Source organism: Phoenix dactylifera, chromosome 4 (genome assembly GCF_051530095.1).
Source record: "Phoenix dactylifera cultivar Ajwa chromosome 4, Ajwa_hap1_PhDact_Kaust_v1.1, whole genome shotgun sequence".
Taxonomy (NCBI): domain Eukaryota; kingdom Viridiplantae; phylum Streptophyta; class Magnoliopsida; order Arecales; family Arecaceae; genus Phoenix; species Phoenix dactylifera.
The window spans coordinates 44,130,976-44,155,258 of NC_143193.1; the positions used below are offsets into that span (position 1 = coordinate 44,130,976).

General features: G+C 38.6%; 1 protein-coding gene across 6 annotated transcripts; it reads left to right on the plus strand.

Moving 5' to 3' along the window:
- Positions 1 to 8,233: 8,233 nt before the first annotated feature.
- On the plus strand, positions 8,234 to 22,817 carry LOC103711611 (B3 domain-containing protein Os02g0598200-like). 6 transcript variants are annotated; one of them, XR_005514898.3, is made up of 6 exons: positions 8,982 to 9,370; positions 9,590 to 10,928; positions 11,025 to 11,144; positions 11,262 to 11,440; positions 14,185 to 14,770; positions 22,292 to 22,707. XR_005514898.3 is itself a non-coding variant. In XM_008797836.5 (5 exons), the coding sequence occupies exons 1-5, from the start codon at positions 9,227 to 9,229 to the stop codon at positions 22,538 to 22,540; spliced, it is 2,028 nt and encodes a 675-aa protein (XP_008796058.3). In that variant the 5' UTR covers positions 8,234 to 9,226; the 3' UTR covers positions 22,541 to 22,707. The 6 variants fall into 6 exon arrangements, 5 of the variants coding, with proteins under 5 accessions (XP_008796058.3, XP_008796057.3, XP_089786261.1 ...); XM_008797836.5 differs by lacking the exon at positions 14,185 to 14,770 and having other exon boundaries at positions 8,234 to 9,370; positions 11,028 to 11,144; XM_008797835.6 differs by lacking the exon at positions 14,185 to 14,770 and having other exon boundaries at positions 8,245 to 9,370; positions 22,292 to 22,817.
- Positions 22,818 to 24,283: the final 1,466 nt, after the last annotated feature.

Here is a 24,283-nt window from a genome sequence, read left to right on the forward strand (position 1 = left end):
TAGGAACTCAGCTTGATTTCAGTACAGCATTTCACCCTCAAACAGATGGGCAATCGGAGAGGACCATTCAGACCCTCGAGGATATGCTCAGAATGTGTGTACTGGATTTCAGAGGTAGCTGGGACAGATACTTACCTTTAGTGGAGTTTGCATATAATATCAGTTATCACTCCACTATTGGTATGGCACCTTATGAGGCACTTTATGGGAGAAAATGTAGATCTCCCTTGTGCTGGTCTGAGATTGGAGAGAAGCACCTAGAAGGACCAGATTTGATCAGAGAGACATCAGAAAAAGTGCCAATGATACAGGAAAGGTTGAGGACAGTGTTCAGTAGGCAGAAGAGCTACTCAGATGTCAGAAGAAGAGATGTGCAGTTTGGCACGGGGGATCACGTGTTCCTAAAGATCTCTCCTATGAAAGGGGTAATGAGGTTTGGAAAGAGGGGCAAGCTTAGTCCCAGATACATTGGCCCCTTTGAAATATTAGATAAAGTTGGCAATGTATCTTACAGATTAGCACTGCCTCCAAACCTCAGCCATGTGCATCCAGTATTCCACATATCTATGCTCCGGAAGTATGTGCCGGATCCATCTCATGTGCTATCAGTGCAGGAAGTTATAGTAGAAGAAGATCTTTCTTATGAAGAACTTCCTGTCGCTATTCTTGATACTCAGATCAGGAAGCTGAGAAATAAGGAAATATGTATGGTAAAGGTCCAATGGCACCGGCACAATGTTGAAGAATGCACTTGGGAGTCGGAGCAAAGTATGAAGAGCAAATACCCTCACCTCTTTGAGTAATCAGGTAATTTACTCTTTTAAATTCGAGGACGAATTTTATATAAGGAGGGGAGGATGTAATAACCCCAAAATTTTTTTTTATATAAAAAGGGATAGAATAGTCCTTTAAAATTGGTATAAGGGGTAAAATTGGAAGGAATCAAAAGATAATGGCATAGTTGTAGATATGTTGAAGTGTTAGGGGCAAAATGGGAATTTAATAATATTAAACAAAGGTGAATAGTGCTTTGATGTGATTTAAATGGGGTGGTTGGTGGCTCACGGGAATGAAACCGAGAGAGAGTCACAGAGAGGGGGTTCTCAGGCGTGGAGGAAAAGAAGGAAAGAAAAGGAGAAGAAGAAGAAGAAGAAAGAAGAAGAGGAAGGGGATTCGAGGAGGAGGGGGATCCCGGTTGCACTTCCAGCTGAAGGAAAAAACGTAGATCTCCTTCCCCTCTACGCAAGGACCTCGATTTCCAAAAAGAAAAAGGTAAATATCCGTCCCTATCTAGTCTTTTGATGACATTAGGCTATACAAAGGGTGGATATAGTCTAGAGGGGTCGGATAAGGGTTGTAGAGGTGGTTAAAAGAGGAAGAATCGGATTTTAACAAATTTTTCCGGCACTACGGAAAAACTGTGTCGAAGTCCCAACTTCGGCGAATTATTTAGGGGGTCAAACGGCCTCCGATGATGATGCATGTTATCTCTTTGGAATTCTCTATGAGTGTAAAATGTTAGGTAAAAATTTCATCAAATTTGGAGTCCTAAAAGTGGATCAAAATCGGGATGAAGTAACCCACTGTCAGTTCGGGTTACTGTTCATCCGGGTGGAAAATAAGGGATTTCATGCCATAATAGGGTATTAAGCCTAGATTAGGCTAAGGGAGACCTTGTACTCGTGCAAGGGAGTCCCTAATACACATAAATGATGAGTTAATTAATAAAAAAGAAAAAGAGAAAGAAAAAAAAAGATTTAGGGAACGGGGGAGTTGAATCAATTAAAGTTCCCTATATTATAATTGGCACGTAGATTATGACCTTGATACAAGACTAAATGTATGGTAAATGCATGTCACAGTTGGGCAAGAAGCTAGGGAACGAGAGGAAGAAGTTCCCCACTGCCTGCTGTAGAATTCTAGAGGCGTATCGAGGCCGTGCCGGATTGGCAGGTGAGTGGGAGTTATGTACTTTGCACCATGAGCATCCTTAATTCATTTTTATGAATGTCGCCAAGTGTGAATTGATTCCACTTGAGCATATTGATTGATATTGTAGTAGATTCCTCTATAATCTTGATTCTCCATGCTTGATTATTCTGTACATGCATTTGAGGGAACATTGAGAGGAATTACGAGGGGTTGATGAGTAATCAAATTGATTCCGAATTGTGAAATGATTTCTTTTGTAAATTGATTTCATTTCCTCTATTTTAAAGACTTGTGAGTCGTAGCTTGATTATACTCTTTTATGAGTAATTAAATTGGTTCCAAATTATGAAATAACTTCTTTTGTAAATTGATTTCATTTCCTCTATTTTAAAGACTTGTGAGTCGTAGCTTGATTATACTCTTTTATGAGTAATTAAATTGGTTCCAAATTGTGAAATAACTTCTTTTGTAAATTGATTTCATTTCCTCCATTTCAAAGATTTGTAGAGCCTTTTTAGTGGTATATTGAGTTGTATTGCACTTCCTTGACCCTCACTCCTAACCCTGATGTTAGTTTATGATTGGGTCATGATCGAGTGAGTGGTAATCTTGATTATACTCCTTTTTAGTAGAGTATTGGGATGGTGCATTATGGCATTTATGCATGGCTTGGCAGTATCTGCAGGACACCTATAGTTGATGGGGTTGAACATCGGCCTTTGTGCACATAGTAGCCTTCTGGGTGGGCGGAGCCCAGTCCCTTCCTAGGGGGGGACACGGCCCTAGGCGTAGGATCGGCCGATCCTACGACTTATATTCTGCTTGCCGCCGGGCATGGTAAGACCCCGCGAGGTGCAGTATGGCTTTCCGCGGATGTAGAATTCCCGCGAGGTGCCGTTTAGTATGTAGATGTGAGATGGATTTCTGTTCTGGATACTGGCCGGCATTTACATGATTAGTGTGGTGTCTTATCCTACATATGCATGTGACAGTAAGGAGTTGTTGCTGGTTCGCCTGGGGCGTAAAACCCACCTCCCGACAGCTGTCTAGTGATGATTTCAGCATATTGACACCTGATTTGTATGTTCCAGCATTATGATCTGTTGAGCATATTCATGAGTAGCATATATGTTTGCTTGATTATTCCATATATGCTTCAGATGAGTTGATATTGATTGTGGTAATATTGATGATTTATTCCATATTCTCTATGTTGAGTTCATGTTCATGTTGTTATTGATCTTGAGATTTCATCTCGAGTCATGATTATATTCTGTCTCATGTGCATAGTACTCTCTACTCCACTCACTGAGTATTCATATACTCACTCCCCAGTTTGGTGTTTTTGATTGCAGGGCAGGTATTGTATAGAGAGGAGCAGGGTTAGAGATTGTCTGCTTACTGTGCCGCTCCATAGTATAGTATAGTATAATGTAGATAGAGGTTTATACCCTTTTGGTGTATTATAAACCTTCTGTTGTATATAGTGTATAGTTACAGTCGTAGATCCTGTTGTGGATATGGGTTTGACCATAGATGGAATGGGAACCAGATTTTTATACATATGAGTTATATGCCTGAGATAATGTATTGATATATATTGTCCAGGTTCATTATGTGACGGATTATGTGATTGCTGCTCTGACAGGTAGTGTGTTGTATGTATTGAGATAATCCTGACAGGTCACTATAGGAAAAGTGATCATTTTGTGCATGCATCATGCCAAATTTTTCAAGATTCATTGATGATTGATAGGTAGTAGGGTTCTACGCGGTGGCTGGTGGCCTTATGCCTACCCGCACCCTAGGACCGTCGCGGCGGCCCGCCGGGAACGGGGCGGGGGTCGTGACACCCCTGAGGTGCCCGTACCTCGGGGGGAGACTGTGGAGATCGACCTCGAGGTCGAGGTTGTGTCGCCGATTAGATCGGCCTTCAGAGGGGCTCGTCCTCGCATAACCTTCCGTTATCGCCACATCTTCACGTCGGTTGCCCCCCAAGGCCCGTGGCTCAGCTCGATCAAGTCTAAGCTTGTTTGTTCCCAAAGAGGGCCCTTCAACTCTAGCCTACGCCTTCATGATCTATTTTCCGAGATGGTTTGTCCACGAGTCAGATTTAACTTTGACGACCCCCGGGGTGGTGAAGGAGATAGTCCTAGCCATGCAACTCCCAGCCGGTATGGAGATATGCACTCTATGGGCGTCATTGAGCTATTCAACGGGGCCTTCGTCTAGGTCATCCAGGTAAGCTTCTAACTTACAAATCTTCACTAAGTTGTTCGCTTCAATAACTGAGCCTTCTTCTTCTTTTCAACATGCCTACGAGGTCGACTACATGTATGAGTTGATCACGATGCTCACAAAGAGCGGTGCAGAGCGCAGGGCGAGGTAGGAGGACACCAAGGAGTAGGCCCAGCAGTTCGGGAAGAGGGCGGAGGCTACTGAGGAGCGGCCCGACAGGCTTAGGAGAGGGTGAAATCCACTGAAGACAAGATAGAGTTAGCAGAGCCCACGCCTTGACTGTGCAAATCCAGGAACCTATCAAGTAGAGCCAACTGTCCGCAGCCAGGGAGGCCTTCAAAGGTACTAAGCGGAAAGCTGTGGAGCTTTTTGCGAAGTTAGCCTGGGCTGAGCAAAAGGCCACCAAGGTCGAAGAGCGGGTCGTCGAGGCTAGGGAGCAGGTCATCAGTGCCGAGGCCAAGATCGCGAAGGCGGTCAAGGAGTATCTCACCTTGGAGAAGTTCCAAGAGGAGACCTTGGAGAATGCGACCAATGCCTTTGGAAATGGCTTCAAGGAATGCCGAGATCAGGCTCGGTGGATCTTCCTGAGGATGGACTTCTTCGGCCTCAATGATAATGACGATGACGTCGGTGAAGGCGGGGAAGGGGGGTTGCGAAGGAGGCGAAGTCAGCGGCGGTGGCAGAGGAGACGACCTCAATGGTGGTGGCGGAGGCGACGACCTCGACGACTGTGAAGGTGACAAGGTCGGCGGTGGCAGCGAAGGCACCGAGGGGTCGAAGCTGAAGAATGAAGTCCTTCGCCTCGTTATCTTTTGCTTTTTTCCTCAGATTTTGCTAAGGTTATTGTAAAAATTCAAAAGTAATGAAAGTGTAAAGATTTCTCAAAGTACATGTTTAGTTTTTGTTCTCACTATTTACTTGTGCTTGAGTTCAGGTCATCGCCCCAAGCTTTGACCTTCTCTTGTAGCTATTTTTGCTTGGCCTCTATCGAGGTCAATGTATATACTAAAAGACAATGAAGTTAAAGAGAATTTTTAAAGTATGTGACTTTGGCTTTCACTAGTGTTGTTCATTTCTTGGTTTGAGTTTGGGTCATCGCACCAAACTTTTCTTCTTTTTATGTTCAATTCTTCCCAGGGGATCAGCAAGGATCTTTAGCCTATCTTGGGCTCAGTTCGACTCCAGATGGATTCCGAGTGAGCTCAGCTTAAGAAGGTCGTAGGTCGACTTGGGGTGTCTCTTTTGTTGATCTTCTTTGGAGTCTGGCTCCGAAGAGATTTCGAGTGAGCTTAGCTTGAAGAGGTCCTAGGTCGGCCTGGGGTATCTCTTTTATTGATCTTCTCTGGAGTCTGGCTTCGGAGGGATTCCGAGTAATCTTGACTTGAGAAGGTCCCAGGTTGGCCCGGGGTATCTTCTTTGTTGATCTTCTTCGGAGTTCGGCTCTAAAGGAATTCTGAGTGAGCTCATCTTAAGGATGTTCCAAGTAGGCCCGGGGTATCTCATCTAGTCGGTTTCATTACTGGACTATCGTTGGCCTTAGAGGTCTTAGGTCATAGCCCATGCATTTTCGAGATGCCTCGAGTTGAGTATGCTTGTCACAATTGTCCGATCTGAAAGACAAACACAATAAAGAATTTTTATTGAAATTGGTAGAGACTCTGCCAATCGAAGGGCTTGATACAAAGGACGAGCTGAAGGAGCAGCGAGGAGAGGTGATCGAGAAGTTGGTACAGGTCTCTTTATAAGAAGATGAGCTTGACCGAACCATTCAGATCAGCTCCAACTTAAGTGAAAAGAACTGAGCCGAAGTAATCAACTTTCTCCGCATCAATGTGGGTGTCTTCACCTGGTCAGCTGTTGATATGTTAGGCATAAGCTTCGAGTTGATGGTTCACAGGCTCAACATAGACCTGACCCACCAACCTGTGTAGTAGAAGAAGAGAAACTTCGCCATGGAAAGATAACAAGTCATCGACCAAGAAGTTGACAAACTCTTGGAGGCCGTTGCTACTGCCTCCACCACTATTATTACTACTGCTTTCACTTTTAAAATCACCTTTGCCACTACGACACTCATCCTGCCACCAAGTCCACTAGTGTCGCATCTACTAACACCACGCTGCCATTGCCTCCACAACTGGGGCTCCATGCCAACAATAGCACCACTGACATTACTAACACCCACTACCACCCTTACCACTTTTGCTACTACTAACACTGCCGCCTTCACAAACGTCATCTTTGCCTCTCACCAACAATCAATACCGCCATCACCATGTCATCTTTGTTGCTATTACTATTGCTACTGCCACCACAATTATATTTCTATGTTTTAAAATAATTAACTATATCAAACATTTTTATATTTTTCAAAGAAAAATAGTAGATCTTTGTTTTTGGTTTTGAAAATAGAAAAAGAATATTCAAAACATACCCTCCCTCTTTTTTTTGTGTGAAAATAGGGATGGGCTCTATCCCCACATGCCACCCCTGCGCCTTCCACCACCAAGTCCATACCCAGGTCTCCAAGTAGATCCAAACCTAATTCCAGTGGATCTCTAGGTGGATCGAGCCAGGGCCGGCCCAAGCTTTAGGCGACCAAGGCGGTCGCCTAAGGCAATCGAGGCGGTCGCCTAAGGCCTCGGCCAAAAGGAAGGCCTTCGGGCTTCGGAAAACTGTCTAAGGCCGAAGCCGAGCTGCCGAAGTCAGAACTCAGAACTTTCGTCCACTCTCTGTAGCCGAGATTGGGAAGGCCTACGAGGGATGAAGGAAAAGGGAATGGTGAAACCGAGCGGGAATGGATTTTTTATAGGTTTTTTAAGGGATGGAAGAAAAGAAATGGTGAAACAGAGCGGGTGAGGAACCTTTTTAGAGACTTTTTTAATGCTCGAGGAAAAGAGAATGGTGAAATAGAGTAGGGAGAGATTTTTTTAATGATGAAGGAAACGGGAACTATGAAATAGTGTGGGACAGATCTTTTTTAGGGATGGAGGCAAGGGAATAGTGAAACAAAGCAGGGAGGGTTTTTTTTTTTGGGATTTTTTCAGGGAAGGAGATAGCAGAAAAGTGAAACAGTGCAATTAGCGCATGCAGGGGTGGGTGGGGAATGTCAAGAAGGTGTACTTGGGATTTTAGATTGATCAATTAGGAAAATCTTAGCCTTGTGGATCGGCAATCAAAAATCCAATCAACGAAGGCTTTCCATCGTCGCGGAGTCCACAGAGGGATTGGCAATTAACAATTAAATAGCTGTTTTTATTTTCTTGGGCCTATCAGGCCTTTCATGAGAGAGAGAGAGAGTGTGTGACATCCTTGATTTTTATTATTTATCACTAACGTTTTACCACGCTGACATGCTTCCTTTTCATGCTTATTTTTAAAAAATTGACAGTAGCTTTTCATTTCTAGGGTCCTCATTAAAATTGACAGTAGCTCCGGCACCACTTCTCATCATTGAGTTTGGCACCGCTTGTTGGGACTTGAGTTTGTCGTCGAGTTCGACACCGCTTCTGTTGACATTCCGGATTTTATCATTTTCAACCCTCTAATATTTTGATTTGTTTGTAGTGATTATCTTAATTATTTTATTTGATAATATTATAGATTCAAATATCTAATAAAAAAATTGGATATGGATATGAAAAAAATTGAAAAAAAAGAAAAATAGAAACATTCATTCAATCTCAAATATGAGATTTGGATAGATTTGTTGTCATAAATAAACTCATTGTATCTCAAAAAAATGAGACGATATAAATAAAATTTTAAAATATTTTATACTTATTAAAAAATTTTATTATTTAAAAAATAAATTTTTTTTTAGTAAATTTATCTAAGGCCTCGAAATGTTTTGGGCCGCCCCTCGAACGAGGCTAGTGCTCACAAAACCCTGGGTCTCCAGGTAGACCAAGCATAATGCTCACGGGAATCCAGGTAGACCCCATTGGTTTGGCGGCAAGGGGAGGTACCTTTCGACCTATTTGTTGATCCCAGCCTCCGTAGCTTTTTACTGTTTGTGGTCAAAAAAGACAAGTTATTAATTCATAATCGCACTTTAACCCAAAAATAAGAAATAATTCTGGCAATCGCAGCTAATATCAAGCATGGGAAGGAGCGAAAAATCAAAATCTCTTTCTTCACACTTCTGGCGCGCATACAAGAACCCAATTGCGAGAACAGTCCCCTGCCTCCCTCACCATTTATGGCATGCCACCGACTGCCTCCCCGCAGACTTCTGCCCAGGGCTCGAAAATGGAAACTTGATGGGAAAGTAAATATCAAGGAAGGCGAAATTTGGGGTCCTTCGCTCCCATCTGTTCGATCCCTTTTCGGCCAAGGAATGGAGCCAAGAAGTAGGAAAAGTTGGGGCATTTCCGAGGTTTAATGGGTGGGGGAGAAGCTATCCCTAGCGGCAATCTTATCTCGGGAAGGCGAGAAGCCCCAATTGAGATCGAGAGCCGGTGATCGGTTGGTCTTAGGCTTTTGGGGGGTTTTCTCGGGAAAGAAGTCGAAGAACATAGAAAAGAGAATAGAAAAGCAGGGTTCTTGTCGGGTTTAGGAGAGAGAAGTTGGGATTTGGGTGCTTTTTTTGGGGGGCAGAAAAGCTAGAAGAGCAGAGAAAAGGAGCGGAAAAGCAGGATTTTTTTTTTTTTTTTTGAGTTTTTAGGGGGGAGGGAGAGAGAGAGAGAGAGAGAGAGAGAGAGAGAGGGAGGGAGGGCGAATCAAGAGAAAACTTGGGTTTTGGGTCTTTCCTTGGGTTTAGGAGAAAAGGAGTAGAAACAGTGAAACTTTCGTGAGGTTTAGGAGAGGGAGACGAGGAGCCAAAGAAAAGTTGGGATTTTGGGCGCTTTATAGGGACGTGAGCCATCTCTTTTGATCAGTTGTTCAGGCAAAGAAGAGAGAAAAGGCGTAGAAAAGAAGGGATTTTGTTTGGTTTAGGGGAGGGTGAGGGAGAAGTAGGTGAAAAAATCGAACTTTTTGGGGCTTCTTTTGTGGTGAAGAGAGAAAACCCAGAAGAGAGGGGGAGTGGAGTGGAGAGGCGGAGGAAGGAAAGAAGATGGGTAGTATTAAGCATCAGCAAGCTTGCATGGAATGCACCAAGAAGTGCTTGAAGACCCATGGAAGGAAGCTCACACCTGATTCTAATTCTACCCCACTATCCTTCTTTAAGATCATGGTTGGTGATTTCAGAGAAGTCTTGGTATGATGCTTCCTCACTTTCTCTCTTTTTCCAAACTTCTATTTTTTCCCCCCTCTAGCATGTTATGAATCGGCACTTCTATTTCTTTTCTCAAGAGCTATTTGATTTTTCTTAAAATAAATTGTATACTATGTTGATTTTGTTCCTTATGCATCATTGTTTTCGTATGCACTAGTTTTGCCTTATCTCTGATACTAGTTCTTGAACCGGCCTATGCAGTTCATACCACCTAAATTTGATCTTTTAGATGAATCGGTCGATCATAACATATATCTCGAAGATTCAGATGGAAATTCTTCAAGGGTTAAATTATCAATGAAAGATGGCTGTTTAGTATTTCAAGATGGGTGGCGTGAATTTGTGTTGGACCACTCTATAGAAGTTGGAGAGTTTGTCATATTTAAATATGTTGGTGAATTCTTGTTTTCTGTTCAAATCTTTGGTGTGAGCGCTTGTGAAAGAGTATGCTTTCATGATAAAAACAAGAGCAGTTCCCGTAAGAAGAACATAAACAAGGCTGATTTATCGCTTGAAGAGTTGCAGTTGCCAAAAAGATATAAATGTTCTGGAGATCTAAAAGATAAATGCCACCTTGTCAATGAAAACTCACTGAACAAAGAACAAGAATCAAAAGATGATCTTTCTGACTTGCCTGATATTGAATTTATAGGAAGTAACTGTGCTGAGAAAGATGAAAATGAATCAGAGAAATCTCCTCATTGTCTCGGTAATTCTGAAGGGACACAAAGTGTGATGGCCTTGGGACTTAACAAACAATCACGTGACAAGATTGATGAGGTTGCTATGAGGGTACAGGAGGAAGGCAGCAGTGTTCCTATGGGTCGTCCAGAAACACATGGGATGGATCATAAAGATTCAGTGCACGAGCAGGAAACAAGCACAATCCCTTCTATAAATGATCTGGATCCTAAAGCTATGGAAACTGATACCAATCCTGATGATGCAGACATAGCAATGCTTAATGAAGAAAAAATATTCCATTGTGATGATAATTGCAGAGGATCCCAAACTGCACCAACAATTGAATGCACAAAATCTACGACCGAGAATCAAATGAATTCCAGTTGGGACATCATCATTTATACGCCCAAAAATGACTGCTCAAAAGAACCAGGCATAGCTGAGAAACATCCAATGAGAAATCAGGGAGTGCACAAAATTGACACAGTTCATTTAGCTGATGACCTTAAAATGCTTGAAAATGAGAACAGGAATCTGATTGCTAAAGACAAATCTGCCTGCAAATTTCTTCTGACAGAGGAAGGAGTATGCCACATTTTTGATGAAAGTTTAACTGTTGAACATGAAGCAAGCCGAATAACTCCTATCATTCTGTATGTCAGTGAAAACAATTGTGTAAACAATAATGGGGGGTGCTGCGATGAAATTATACACATGCCCAGAGAAGAGGCTTCCTCCAAGTCCAAAAATATTCCAGAAGTTTCTTGCCCTGAATCCACACCTGATCACATTAAAGTTGAAAAGTGTGAGGAGATCAGTGAAAGTTTGCACAGTGAAGAGGGCTTGTGTTCCTTGGGTCAGTAACTTCTGCAATGATCCCAAATTTCATGCACTTCTATTTCTACTCTTTTTTCTGTTTGATTTAGAGTATTGACAAGAAATAAATATATAGCAGGAAATACCCCAATACCTTTGTCCAGAAACGAGGACGCTCTTTTTGCTGGCAGTGTCGGAAGTGCCCCACAGAATTTGCCTCACATGGATATCACAGAAGGAAAGACACGCCAATCTGGTGATTATGCCCTGGAATTTTTACTTGAACTACTAATTTCCCTATCTGCATGTCTTATTTTTTATGGCAATATATGCAATATTTAATTAACTCAAGAGACTCTATTTTGCATGGTAGGAATGTTGCCTGATGACTTTATGGAAGAGGATGAGGAAAATATTACACCCTATTTGAAAGAAAAAACTCTCAAAGCTGTGAAAGCTGAGAGGGTGGATTCAGATGGTGTAGACGAGCAGTCCTCACCAAAATTAATCAGCTTGAGCTTTACATTGTCTTCCAATGCTCGGTCCTGGACTGTGAGTAAACTTCCAATAAACTGCAAAATTAGCATTCAGGTCTTTTTAAAATTTGTTTTAATTTTCTCCTGTTACTTGCTAACTATGGTAGATTGACCATAGGTAAATGCAAGCTTGTACTGTGACTTAGATGTAAGTCCTCTGCCGGTTTAATTCCAGGATGTGTCATTGCAGAACCAGGTGAAGTGGACCTAGGGGTCCTAAACAAGATAGGTAGAAAACAAATTCAGGGATCAGGAATGATTTTTCATGTTTTTATGTTAGTCAAATGTTTATCCGAACTCTCAAATAATCAAAATTATTCTTGACACATTCAATAATCCAAATTTTATGAATTTTTCACAAATCATTCATGAAACGCATGTTAATCTGTTATTCTAATTCTTTTGCTTATTCTTACTATTGTCTGTGATTGACGTCTGACCGATTCTTATTATTGAACAAATCACTTTATAAATTTAATAATAATTTTAGATTTTTGTTATGTTATGGTTCTTTCTAATGTCTTCTTGTCTGTCTCTTCCCAAATTTTTTGCAACTTCTTACTTTCTCCATATTTTGATTATTCTACCTAGCTGAGTCAATTCCTCAGGACCAAACTTGTAATAATTTCATGGTTCGATAGAGATCATCCTAGACCTAGAATTGCTGCATTGTAACAGACATTGTGAGATTGCTACTGTGTTAGTTCATGCGAGCCTACCATTAAAACACAATGAGCCTGTGAAATTCATGGCTCCTCCAACACTTGCATTCATGTGTGCGCTGTAAGTTGTTTGCTCTCTCTTGTCAAACGTGGACTACAGCTAGGTATTTACTATGTTTAAGAGAGTTGTAAAATACTAGTCATCTTTTTGGCATTCTTACATTATGCCAATATGCACTTAACCAGGATTTTACAAACAATGGATGACAAACAACATTTGAGGGAACATGCTTGTCATGATAATGTTCTGTAAATGGGATTACGGAATCTTTCATCTGCAGGCACGCTGCAGCATGAGGGAGGGTATTTCCTCCTAACTCTTAGAAATCTTATTTGATTAGAGAAAATGGAAGACTTGAAAGAGAAGCTAAACCAGCTTCTGCAACAGTGCTGCAAACTCTGCACCATAGAACAAATGGTATATTGTGCTCAAGTTCTTCAACTATATTACCAATTGCCTTGCAGAACAAAGTATTCTGTAATAAATAATTCTGATAATGTCTATTGAATCAGAGAACCACGAGATCTGTAGCATTTTCTTCTCCTGGAACAGACGACAGAAATCTTAGCGATTCACATTTTCCAGCCAGAGAGAAGTTTAAATAAGCACCTCTATTCCCCTATATCAAGCTTGTCGCTGGATCTAATGGACCATTAAGCAGCGTCAGTGTTTCCCAGAGGGATTTATCCAGCCTTCTTTGAATTCTGTGTAACAGAAGACTTCTTCTGCATTCAGTGCTAAGAGCAAGAAAAGTTAGTCTAGCTTCTTTTCCCCTTTGTACCATTAAAACAGCCATGCAATGGAACTATGTATTCATGTGAATGGATTGACAACCACCTTTCTTCCAACATTTTTTTCCTTTTTTTTAGGAACTAGGAGACGAGAAATCTTGTTTGGAATTGGGTTGAGGGTGGAATTCAAACATAGGTCCTTGGTATCAAACCCCAGTGACATTACCAACTGCACTAGTTGGCACCCTCACCTCTCCTCCAACATCTTGTTTATTGCTGAAACCAAAAATTAAAGTGCATCAGTGATTCAGAATACCAGATACAAGAATTGTCAGAATAGAACATCGATTTATATAAATTACATCATCAGATCTAATTTATTAGGCAAGCATAACTATCTATATCTACCACTGCAAAATGCAAGGAACAACATTAATGCTGCATATGCTGAGCATGTTCTACTACATGGCATGGCATTGCAGTTGCATGCGTTGCCTGCTTGGTTATCTGACATCTAGTATTAGTCTAACTTGTCATGGCTTTTGTAGGGAGAGTGTATATATAAATATGACGGAAGCTAGTCACTTTTCAAAACAAGACTAGAACATTCAAATGGTTTAATTTAGGCACAAAACATGGATGAATTTTTGAAAAATAGGTGGGCTAAAATTTTGGTTTTAATGACATTAGATGGAGAGGGATTTAATTAATGGCTCCAATCTGAAATGGTCCAAAAACCACTCACAAGTATTATACTATGCATGCTTTTCAAAGTTATATGCAAAACTCTTAGTTTGCATGGATTTGTTTAAACAGCGCATAATTGCTTAAAAGTTTCTTTATGACAGATTCTCAAACCAGTGCAATCTTAGAAGCAACTCCTGCACCTTGCAGGACCATTCAAATGCTCTCTTCTGTTTTCCAAGCTTTGGCATTTAAAGCCATGTGCTATTCTCTTCATACATGTCAATGGAAATTCCAATTATATCGGATAATTTTATTAAAATGTTGTCTAGCCTTTGGTTTTCTGCTTATGGACTTATTAGGATCAAACCACTGGATTTAGACTTGCAAGAACATGCTTTTTCAATGCTCCCTTGCTGAACTCAAGTATCTTACACTTCTTGGTCAGTCTTGGAAAATGCACTACATAGTAGGAGGAGGCCCTCAGTTCTCCCTTTGCATTTAAGGCTTTCTTCTCTTAAGTTATTAAGGTGCATCCTATAACTGCCAGCAGCTCTTTTGCCTTTTGGAACTAATGAATTATATTTTCTGATCCATCATCTTGATCATAACTATATGCTAGGTCTTTCACAGCTAAAGGGCTCTAAAAACCAAAATATCTCTAAAGGAAAAGAAGAAAGAAAAAACTTGCCTGGCATTGTTGTTGGCTGCCAGTTGTTGCTGATCCAAGTCTTTCACCTGCCATTGCCCTGCATGTGCATGCTAGCTGTTGATTCGGCCTCTGATTTTGCTTGGGCTGGACTTGCTGCTACATCCTCCAAATCTTTTGTGCTATGGAGATAAAAGGAAAAATGAAATTTGAAGGTTACATATCTCAGGTGTTTTGATCGGGTCAGCCAGTTGCCTAGTTGACAGTGAAAATTGTGGGAGTGTATATGACTCCCATTCCATGATGGGAAGGCCTTGGTTAGAATGCAGTATGGTGACTTCAGCATGCTCCAAGTGTCTGTGCTAGGTATAGGATGGTCAGGGTGCCAATATGGATCACGTAGATGCTGGTGTAGATTGTGCAACATTGGGCCATTATATTTGACCCATGAAGTAGACCAATATGCTCGGTTAAGTTGTCTTATCTTCTGGGCCCTTGTAAACGATAAATCATCTTGGCCAACTTAAAAGCTCTTTCTCACCAACGTCCACTTTGCAAGGTAGAGAATGCGTTATTTAGAATACAAAATCAAGGACAATAGCAATTATTATTCCTTACGTTTTAATACAAAAGCAAAAGGACAATAGCAATTATTATTTCTTACGTTTTAATAACTAAGCATGCTGGTATTGTTTCTTTACATATCATGTAAATAATAATCATTGGCCACACATAACCTGAGATGTTCATTTTGTTTTGAGCGAAGACATCCTTGAGCACATTTATAACTTGAGAACCATATAAATTAGGAGTTGCAAATTGTTCTTCTCCAAGTCCAATATGACCTAAGCAAGATCTCTCAGTGGCATAGTGCTTGACATCCAACCAGATTAATTGAGCTCTTAGTGTTTGCTTGGCTTATTAAGGCTCGAATCTTATGTAATTTCAACTTTAACAATGTTATATTGGAGAGAATAACTTCTACCGCAATGTTTATAGCAGATGGGCTTAACCGGAATTGAAGAGCCATAGTATGCTCTAGCCAATCGTCACCCTAAATGTATAGACGACTTGAGATGATGGAACAGTAGATACTTCATATTAACCACATTGGATCTTTCGATTTGCCACATTATTAACACGATGATCAAAATTAAAACATTAACTAACTAGCAAATTGCCAAATAACAATTAGTATATCAAGTATATGTTCAAGATGACCTTGAGGAGGATAAAGGAAACTGTTGATATGGAAAGACTTGATATAGCAATGAATTATTTCAATAGCATTTGTGTTCTTACATGGAGAGCGCATATTTATAAACATGAACAGAATAATGTGTGCTGATAATCGAATGGATCAATTTCCTTTTAGTCCTATGGAGCTTAAATTCGGTGTGGTTGTGGGAGCACAGTAGATTAGTGATCCTTTTACTCAATAGGACTAAAAGGAAATTGATCCATTTGAGTATACTTGTGAGAGCACAGTTATGTTGTTCCCATATTGAATGCTAGTGATTTTCGAAAATGATTAAGTTCTATGAGTTTAGGAAGTAGTGGCTTAGGTTGGCTAGGAGCCATATTGTCTTATGCAAAGTTTTAAAACTTGGTGTCAGTTTTGGTCCCCTTGCTGGGTTTTTGATCCGTGGTAGAGTTTCAGTTTTGATAGTTTCAGCAGTTTTGGCAGCTTCGCTTTGAGTGTTAATAAAAAAATTCAAAAATTGAAGAAAACTAATAATAAATAAAACAAATCAAGACAAGTTATTTTAGAGCATTTGCTTTTATTTTAGCTCATCTAAAATAGAGTCATAATTTATATTTTTTGGGTATTTTTGAGCTGAAATTAAATTTCATTGAAGGTTGAAACATTGATCATATCATGTGAACATACTAATATTGAGTAAAATACCAAATATCAGTCAATCATGCATAAAACAATAAGACAAATATACAAAAACATAAAATTAATTACATATCTCACTTTAGAAAATAACATCAAAGCTTCTAAACATGCACAAAAATCCTTACTTCTATATATTGCAATATTGTTTATAACTTGAAAACACATCACACTTGCAGCTTACCCACTTTGCTAACACAATTTAGATGAAAATAATACGGATTAGATTATTAGAGCCTTAAGTAGAGGTGTAGTTGAATTATGTCGACGACTTTCAGAAAGCATTATGTATATTTACATGCAAAACAAAAGAGTAAAAATAAAAGTAACATTTTCAGTCAGCTTGGCCGAAACAGGTGGGGACCATTAGAAACTGGATAATATAGGCCTAACTGAGGCCAAAAATTTCAATAAGTTCTAGATTGGTTTGAGTGAAACAGACCGATTTTGCCTGAAACTTCAAAACTTTGTCTTATGCAGTCCCTCTCTTTATAGGGCTGAACTTACTTGAGTGGCTCCTAAATTTGGCCTAACTAGGCCATGATTCTGCATGAGGGAGGAAGGGGGCAAAACCACCAATGTTTTTCTTATCTATGCTTTAACACCTGTATTACAAGTTTTTACATTTTCTGAGAGGTATTTATTTCCAACTTTGTATTAGGTAACTATTTCCAACTTTGTATTTATTAATCATCCTTGTATGACCAATTAATACCATTGTTAAAATATAGGAAAAAATTACTAATTGACATGTAATGTTACATACACTAGGTTCTTGAAATGCATTCATTTTTTCTATTTTCAATAATATAATATTTTATATGGAGTATTATATTGGGTGTTGTTGCTTAGCTATTTAGCTCAAGAGGAGGACGAATTGGGCTTTTCGAAAACTTAAATATAATATAGCGGAATAAAAACTTGATAGGTGAATATTAATGTCAGCAACTAACTAATAACTAAATATGTGGCAGAGTAATGCAAACAAACTAAGCAACACAAATACATAATTTATAGTGCTTATCCTAAACCTATGTCTACTCCCCAAGATACCTTTTTTGAAAATTTCTACTGTAATCTTTTCAGGATTACAGTCCGATTGTTTTATCCGGGCTCACATTCAACCCTGTTGATTTTCATAGGTATTCAACCAAAACCAACACCGAGCCTATCCTTAAGCTCGACACAATTCAATTCATGGTTTGGGCGATCTTTCTCCAAGTTTTTGTCAGTAAAACTTGTCACAACAGAGTATAGAAGGTAATGTGTAAAACACAATAAAGTATAGCTCCTGAACAATAAATACAAAGTAATAAATGGAGCTTGACTCAATTGGTTGGCTTTGATTGATCTTGAATGAACTTCACCAACTCTCAGTTGAAGAGGATATGATCTTTCAGCTCTCAGTAAATAAATATCAATTGGTTTTCTCTTTGAAGCTCTTGTTTTTGTTGATTTCTTTTGCACTTCTTATTCTCTCTTTTTTTTTTGTTTGCCTTGTTCGTTTGGTGTTTTCATATATTTATACCATTTGGAAGTGGTCGGAGCACTCTCCTAGCTGTTAGACAAGTTGGAAGAATCGTTGTGAGATGAAAACAATCGTTCTGATTTATAGAAAAACTAGTCGTTACTATTGTCAGGCGTAGAGAGGTCGTTCGACCTTTTCAGGAGTCGACTCATGATCTCCAGAAGGCGACTCATGATCTTCAGTGGTCGACTCGAACTTATTGTTTTTACTGTGCTCTATCTTTCTTCTGTGATCATTGTGGAGTTGGCTTTTTCAATTCAGAGGTCGACTTGATATTTTTAGGTGTCAACTCTTCAACGGACTGAGTTTTACCACTTTTTGTTTTTTCACTGTGGCCGTTTAGGGTTGACTTGCTTGTTTCTAGGTCGACTCTTGTTTGACTGGATTTAGCTTGTGTTTCTCATGGGTCGACTCGCCAATGTGATGAAGTTTTCAGCTCTCTATCTTTTCTCTGTGGCTATTCGGGGGTTGACTCGTTTGTTTCTAGGATTGACTCTTGTTTGACTAGAGTTGGCTCATGTTTCTTATGGGTCAACTTGCCAATGCGACGAATTACACAGCTTTCTGTCTATCTTCTGAGACCGTTCTGGGATCAACTCATGATCTTCTAGAGTCGACTCGTGAAAGTGTATCAGTCAGTGACAGTGTGCTAGAGCCAATCATTGCAAATTGAGGGTCGACTCTTGAGATAGCTCGGAACGAAATTCTCTGTATTTGTATTTGAGCTTTCAAGGATTGCTTCAAAGCCTTTTTGGAGTTGTATTTCTTGATGTAAAGCTTCATTAGAGAGTTACTGAAGGCTTTCTTCTTGGCTTTCTGAAATCAAGTATACTCAAGGCAGTAGATTAGTGATCCTTTTACTCAATTGTTTTGCATCATCAAAATCAACCTTTTAGGGTCAACAGATGCTTTTCGGGTTTTAAGGCATCGGATTTGCCTCTTTGATGATTACCTTTTTCATGAGCATTTTTGTTTGTTTGTGGGAAAGATAAATACATTGTTGATCTGGGTAGTGATTAAACAATTAATAGCATAATGGTACTGAATGAAGGTTGGTCTTTTTGGTGGCAATAGATGTTTATGGAATAGGTGTTGGAAGCATCATGAAGCAGGAGCAGACTTAAGATTTTTAGGTGGGCTTTGGCACCCATTTAGAGCATTTTATTTTATTTCAAGTCATCTAGAGTCGTAATATATATTATTTGGGTAGTTTTTAGCTGAAACGAAATTTCATTGAAGCTTAATGCATGTACTAATATATCGAGTAAAATATCAAATATCATTCAATCATTCATAAACCAATAAGACAGTATACCAAAACATAAAATTTATCACATATCTCACCTTTCAAAATAACATCAAAGCTCCTAGACACACACAAACACCTTTATTTCTATATCTTGTAATATTTTTTATAGCTTAAAAAAACACTCATCATGATTGCATCTTATCCACTTCAATAATAAATTTTAGATGAATAGCATGGATTAGAATATTAGAGCCTTAAGTAAATGTGTAGTTGAATTATATTGATGAATTTCAGAAAGCTACTTGCAAAACAAATTAATGAAAAATAAAAAAAAATAATAGTTTCAATAAATTTCAGCCAAAATCGAATGAAACTGGCCAAAACTGGCCAATATCAAAATCTTTTAGCAAGTTTCAGATAGGTTTTGGCTGAAACCTCAAACCTTTGTCTTACGTTGTACCTCACTATATGAGGTTGAACTACCTGAGTGGTGAGGGGTTGGTGGGGGAGACAACCACCGATGCTATTCCTATCTGTGCTTTAACACCTCTACCACAAGTTTATATACTTTTTAGAGAGCTGTTTATTTTCAACATTGTATTAATTAATCATTTCCAACTTTGTATTTGTTAATCATTTTTGTGTGACCAACTAATATTGTTATCAAAATAGGAACAATTCTATGTTACTAATTACCATGCAAGGTTACAAGCAAATAATTTCTTAAAATAGATGTGATGTTTCTATGTTTTATTATTTGTTTATAATCTTTTATGTAGAATATTAGATTGGGTGCTTTGCTCAGGTGGTATCTTTTGCTACATCTATACTGTGGCCACTTTTAAGATATCGGATCTATACTGTGATGTTTCTATGTTTTACCACTTTTCCTCTTGAACTGAAACACATCAATGCAAGTTTTTCCAACTCAAACTGGGGATCTCAAATAACCTTGATCCCAAACCAAACAGATGAATTGGTAAAGGTTACTGCATAAAATCAATTTTGTATTTCTGATAAAGAATAGATGCTATCATTCTTTTTTTTTTTTTGTCGTTTCAGTTAAAAATTGACTGGGTTTATTTTTTATTGATCTGAATTTTAATAAAACCACAAATAGAAGAAACTTATGCCATGAGAGGCACCATGAGTCCATGAAAGTCTTTTCGCATTAAATCCTAAGGACTTGGAGGTTGTTAAAGAGGGTTTTTAGATAACTTCACTGGGGATTGATATCAACGTTGATCAAAATAAAATTGAGATGAATCATGTCTCTATTGCTCTATCAACATATCTGTCTTAGAGATATTAGTTATGTATTCTAGATATGGTTTGCCATGATATGCATTTTATGATCAGAGCTAGGGTCGGCATCTCATGCGTGTACATGACTTGGACAACAACCAACGCTTATGAATCCTTAGCATGGCTAGCCAACTTATAGAAGTCCTACCAAGTAGATGTTGCAACATTTGGAATGAAAATGATGCTCCACGTTGATTACAATATTGTGGAGTACGTTGAAATCATAGGAAGGTACTAAAAGTGGTACAAGTATATGTGCTTCCTATAGTGCTAGTAGTCTATGTGGAATGCATTGTTAATGTGTAAACAAAGTTATATGTACATCATGGTTTTCAAAAACTGCCGAAACCGAATAGTATGACAGTAACTGTTACATTCCGGCATGAAACAGGCACCAACACAGGTGCTGGGCCTTCGAAACAGACATACTAGTATGCATCAATCAACCAGTATGTATTGGTGTGTATGACAGTACTGTATCATTAATACCTATCGGTACCGATAGGTTTTTAATTTTTTTGGAAGCTGTTTGCAGCAGTGCTGGTATTGTACCAATGCCATACCATTTTGATGGAAAAAAGGTTGGCTGTTCAATTATGGTATTTAAAATCTTGAATACATATATAGTATATAGTATGAACTTTGACCATATTTATTAATTTGTTGAAATCTATCTAATGTTTGTATGATAATTAGTAGACTACTTAAAACTATGCAATACATAAAATAGTTATTAATATAATATTGATGATGTTAAATTCCTATGAATTATTCAATAGCTAAGTTTATTAGCTTAAAATGTCTACATGTCTACATGCTGCTAATATAAAGCATCCATAGTCGGTCCAAGTCAAACAACACAATTGCATACTTACCAAAAAAAAAGAAAAATAAAAGCAATTGCATAGATTGCTATATATTGATAAGTCAATTGCTACATTTTTTATTAAGTTGTATATCATTCAAATCAGTGCAAATGTGAGCATGGAGTCGGCAAAATATACATAATACACTAATGAGGCTAGACTTCGCTATTTTCATCCTTGTCTTCCACAACAAATCAGTGGTGGTTCTTTGATTCCACTTCAGCTATGGGACAAAGTTTGAAGAAAAGGATCTTTGAACAGATTGGTTCATCCCATCATCCTCGGCAAGTCAGCCTCAAAGAATGGGTGTCAGGTTCCTATCTAAGGCAACATGAAACTTAAATGGTCGTAATCACAGTTTAATCTTATGCAACTAGGGGGAATCTCACTAAAACTTCCTTACACTTGGAGTGGGACTAGAAGACAGGGAAGATGACAGGGCTTGTCACAGAGAACTCTGTGCCTCTTCAACACCCAAACTAGAAGGTAAGAAAACAAATTGAGATGTTGCCCCAATTGAAGGATAGTTTGTGACTAAAATATCTCAACATAGTTGACTTTTATTTCTCTACTAGTAGAAAATTGTTTCTTTCTCCTTTTAAATAAAATAATGGGATAAAGTTTGTGAAAATAGTCCCAAGGAAGGACTCTAGGGTATCATTTTCATTCTAGTTGTTGCCTCATTTTCTCAAGGATTACTGTCTTGCTACCTGTATATATTCCTGATTTCCTGTTGGCGAAATTCATTGTGTAGTTTTTTTGAAAAAGCCTTTGTTTGGTGAGTATAATAGTACTCTTATTGGGATTCTAGCTTGGTTGGGCTAGCACCCTTGCTGGTAGTATCCCTTATCCCTAGTCCAGCATCTGTTAGCAGGAACTAGGTCTCATTTTTTAAAGTAATGAAAATTGAAACTAGAAAAAAAGTGGTCAGACTAACTGAGGAAGATCAGGGTGATCAAACTAAGCTAAGAAGATTGGTGTGAGGAATCAAGATATGAACCCAATGTTGAACAAGACTAAGATAAAAAACTGCCCTGCACCTCCATTATCTCAACTGCTTGTAAATAATCCTTATTACCCTGAAAATAGCATCAAGTGATCATAGTGTCAACTGGATCTTTTATTAGATCTGCATCTGCATGCTTGGCACTTTGCAAGCGTTGCTTAATTGAATAATACTAGTCCTCCATCCATTACTTCACCTGATGCAGAGTTTCTTACTTCATATGCAGGAGTTGCCTCAAACATTGCCGTACCGCCTTGGGAAAAAGAGACATGGAATGAGAGTGGTAACGCTCCAGGATCCTTCTATGAGGCAATGGCCAGTTTTGTACCATGAAAGCCTCAAGTTTGTAGGGTTCCTTGGTGGCTGGAAAGATTTTGCTGTAGCAAACAACCTTCAACAAGGAAATATGTGTGAAATTTTTGAAGTCTCCAGTGAATGGGAGCCTACTTTTCAAGTGCGGATATCTAAATTGTAGGGCCAATTTTAAGTTTCTAACTTAAGCAAACACCTACTGTGTTAATCTGGTTTTATCACCTTTCTGCATCAGCACCTACGATGGTTCTTTATGATATCCTGGAAAATTGAGGCGGGCTGTCTACTTGTAAATTTTGACACTAATATCTATATGGTTATCTTGCGACATGACTCCATAGATCTTGCAATTTAAGATGTTTCACACTGCCAACAAAATGCAGTATTTATCTAAGCCTTGCCATGAATTATCCACCTAGGTGGTTACCAAGCACATAAAAGCAGTCCAGGTTTCCTCTGTTTTCCCAACACAAATGTACTGGTGCAGGAACTGTTCTTACAAAAATCCTTAGTCTGTCCAAAATTGGACCGATGGGATGAATTAGAATCTATATCTGATCTGAGTTATTTGGAAAATGCCTTGTGCAGGAATAGTGGAGACCGTCCTCTGAGACATAGTAATTGGTGGTGCACGGTTGCTGGATTCAACTTTAGATGAATTATTCTAAGCCTCGATATGGAACACATTGATGTATATGTTTTTTGGGTACAAATTGAGATACATGTTTTGTTCTGGTTTGTCAACCCCATTCAAGTAGACATAGAATTGTTTACTTTAAGTCTTGCTTTAAGATGCATCAGGATTGGTTGAGTCATCTAAACAATATCTGCTTTATCAAGGTGATGGTAATTTCTTTTCTGAATGCCTGAAAATACTGCCTCTTGCTTGCATGTCTATAAAATGCAACTGCTTCAAACCCTTGGCATGATTTACAAGATAATGACATGCGGCATCATGCAGTGATTTATTTCCCTAGTTGTTATCATTTGTATTTGTCCTAGATGATTACTTCACTGCATATTTAATGTGAACATCCATGCTTTGAACTTAGTAACATGTGAATAAACTACTGTAGAGACTGGCATCTAGAGCTTTGTTTGTGTGCTATCAGTGCAAGTCTTCCATGCATGCTTGCTACAGCTTAATGCAGTCTTCTTAACCGGAATACTCTGCTTGCAAAACATTGTTATGGGGAAAACTTTGTGGCTGTTGGAACAGAAGATAGAATTATTGTCTCTTTTTTTTTTGCCCTTTTCGTGCATCAGCGTCATAGCTGGTCCCTCAAACCTTTAGCTCTGTCCTCATTTTTTTCTTTTTAATCTTTTTATCCTTATTCTGTGTGTGAGAGAGAGAAAGAGAGAGGGGTTAGTTAATGAAACCATACACAGAGGCACATACATACATATCTAGCATCTCATCATTAAGTATCAAAAAATTAGGCAGTCTAAATAACATAGAATTATATATATTTTTTTGAATGATATTTTTTTGGTTGATTATTTTTTAGAAGTTTTTAGATCATATGATTTTTGGTGTATAAGCATATTTGAGATAGTAAATTACATTCAACAGCTCGGATCATTTGTATAAACCCTTGTTGTCTAATATAGATATAATTAGCTTTGAGTGGAGAACCATTAAAATATTGATATATATATATATATATATATTTATATATGTATATATAACTTTAGAATGACTTTTTTTTGGCTGAGTAATTTTTTTTTGAGTTAAAATTCATGTTAAAGTTTTTTTAATTTATTTAAAAATTTTAGTGACAATATTTAATTATCAATTTTTATATTTTAATTGTAAAATAATAGCTAAATGTTTGATCAGCACTGCAAATTCGGCTTGATTCTATCCCAACCCGAATCCAAACATTTTGGGTTTTATACTTGACCC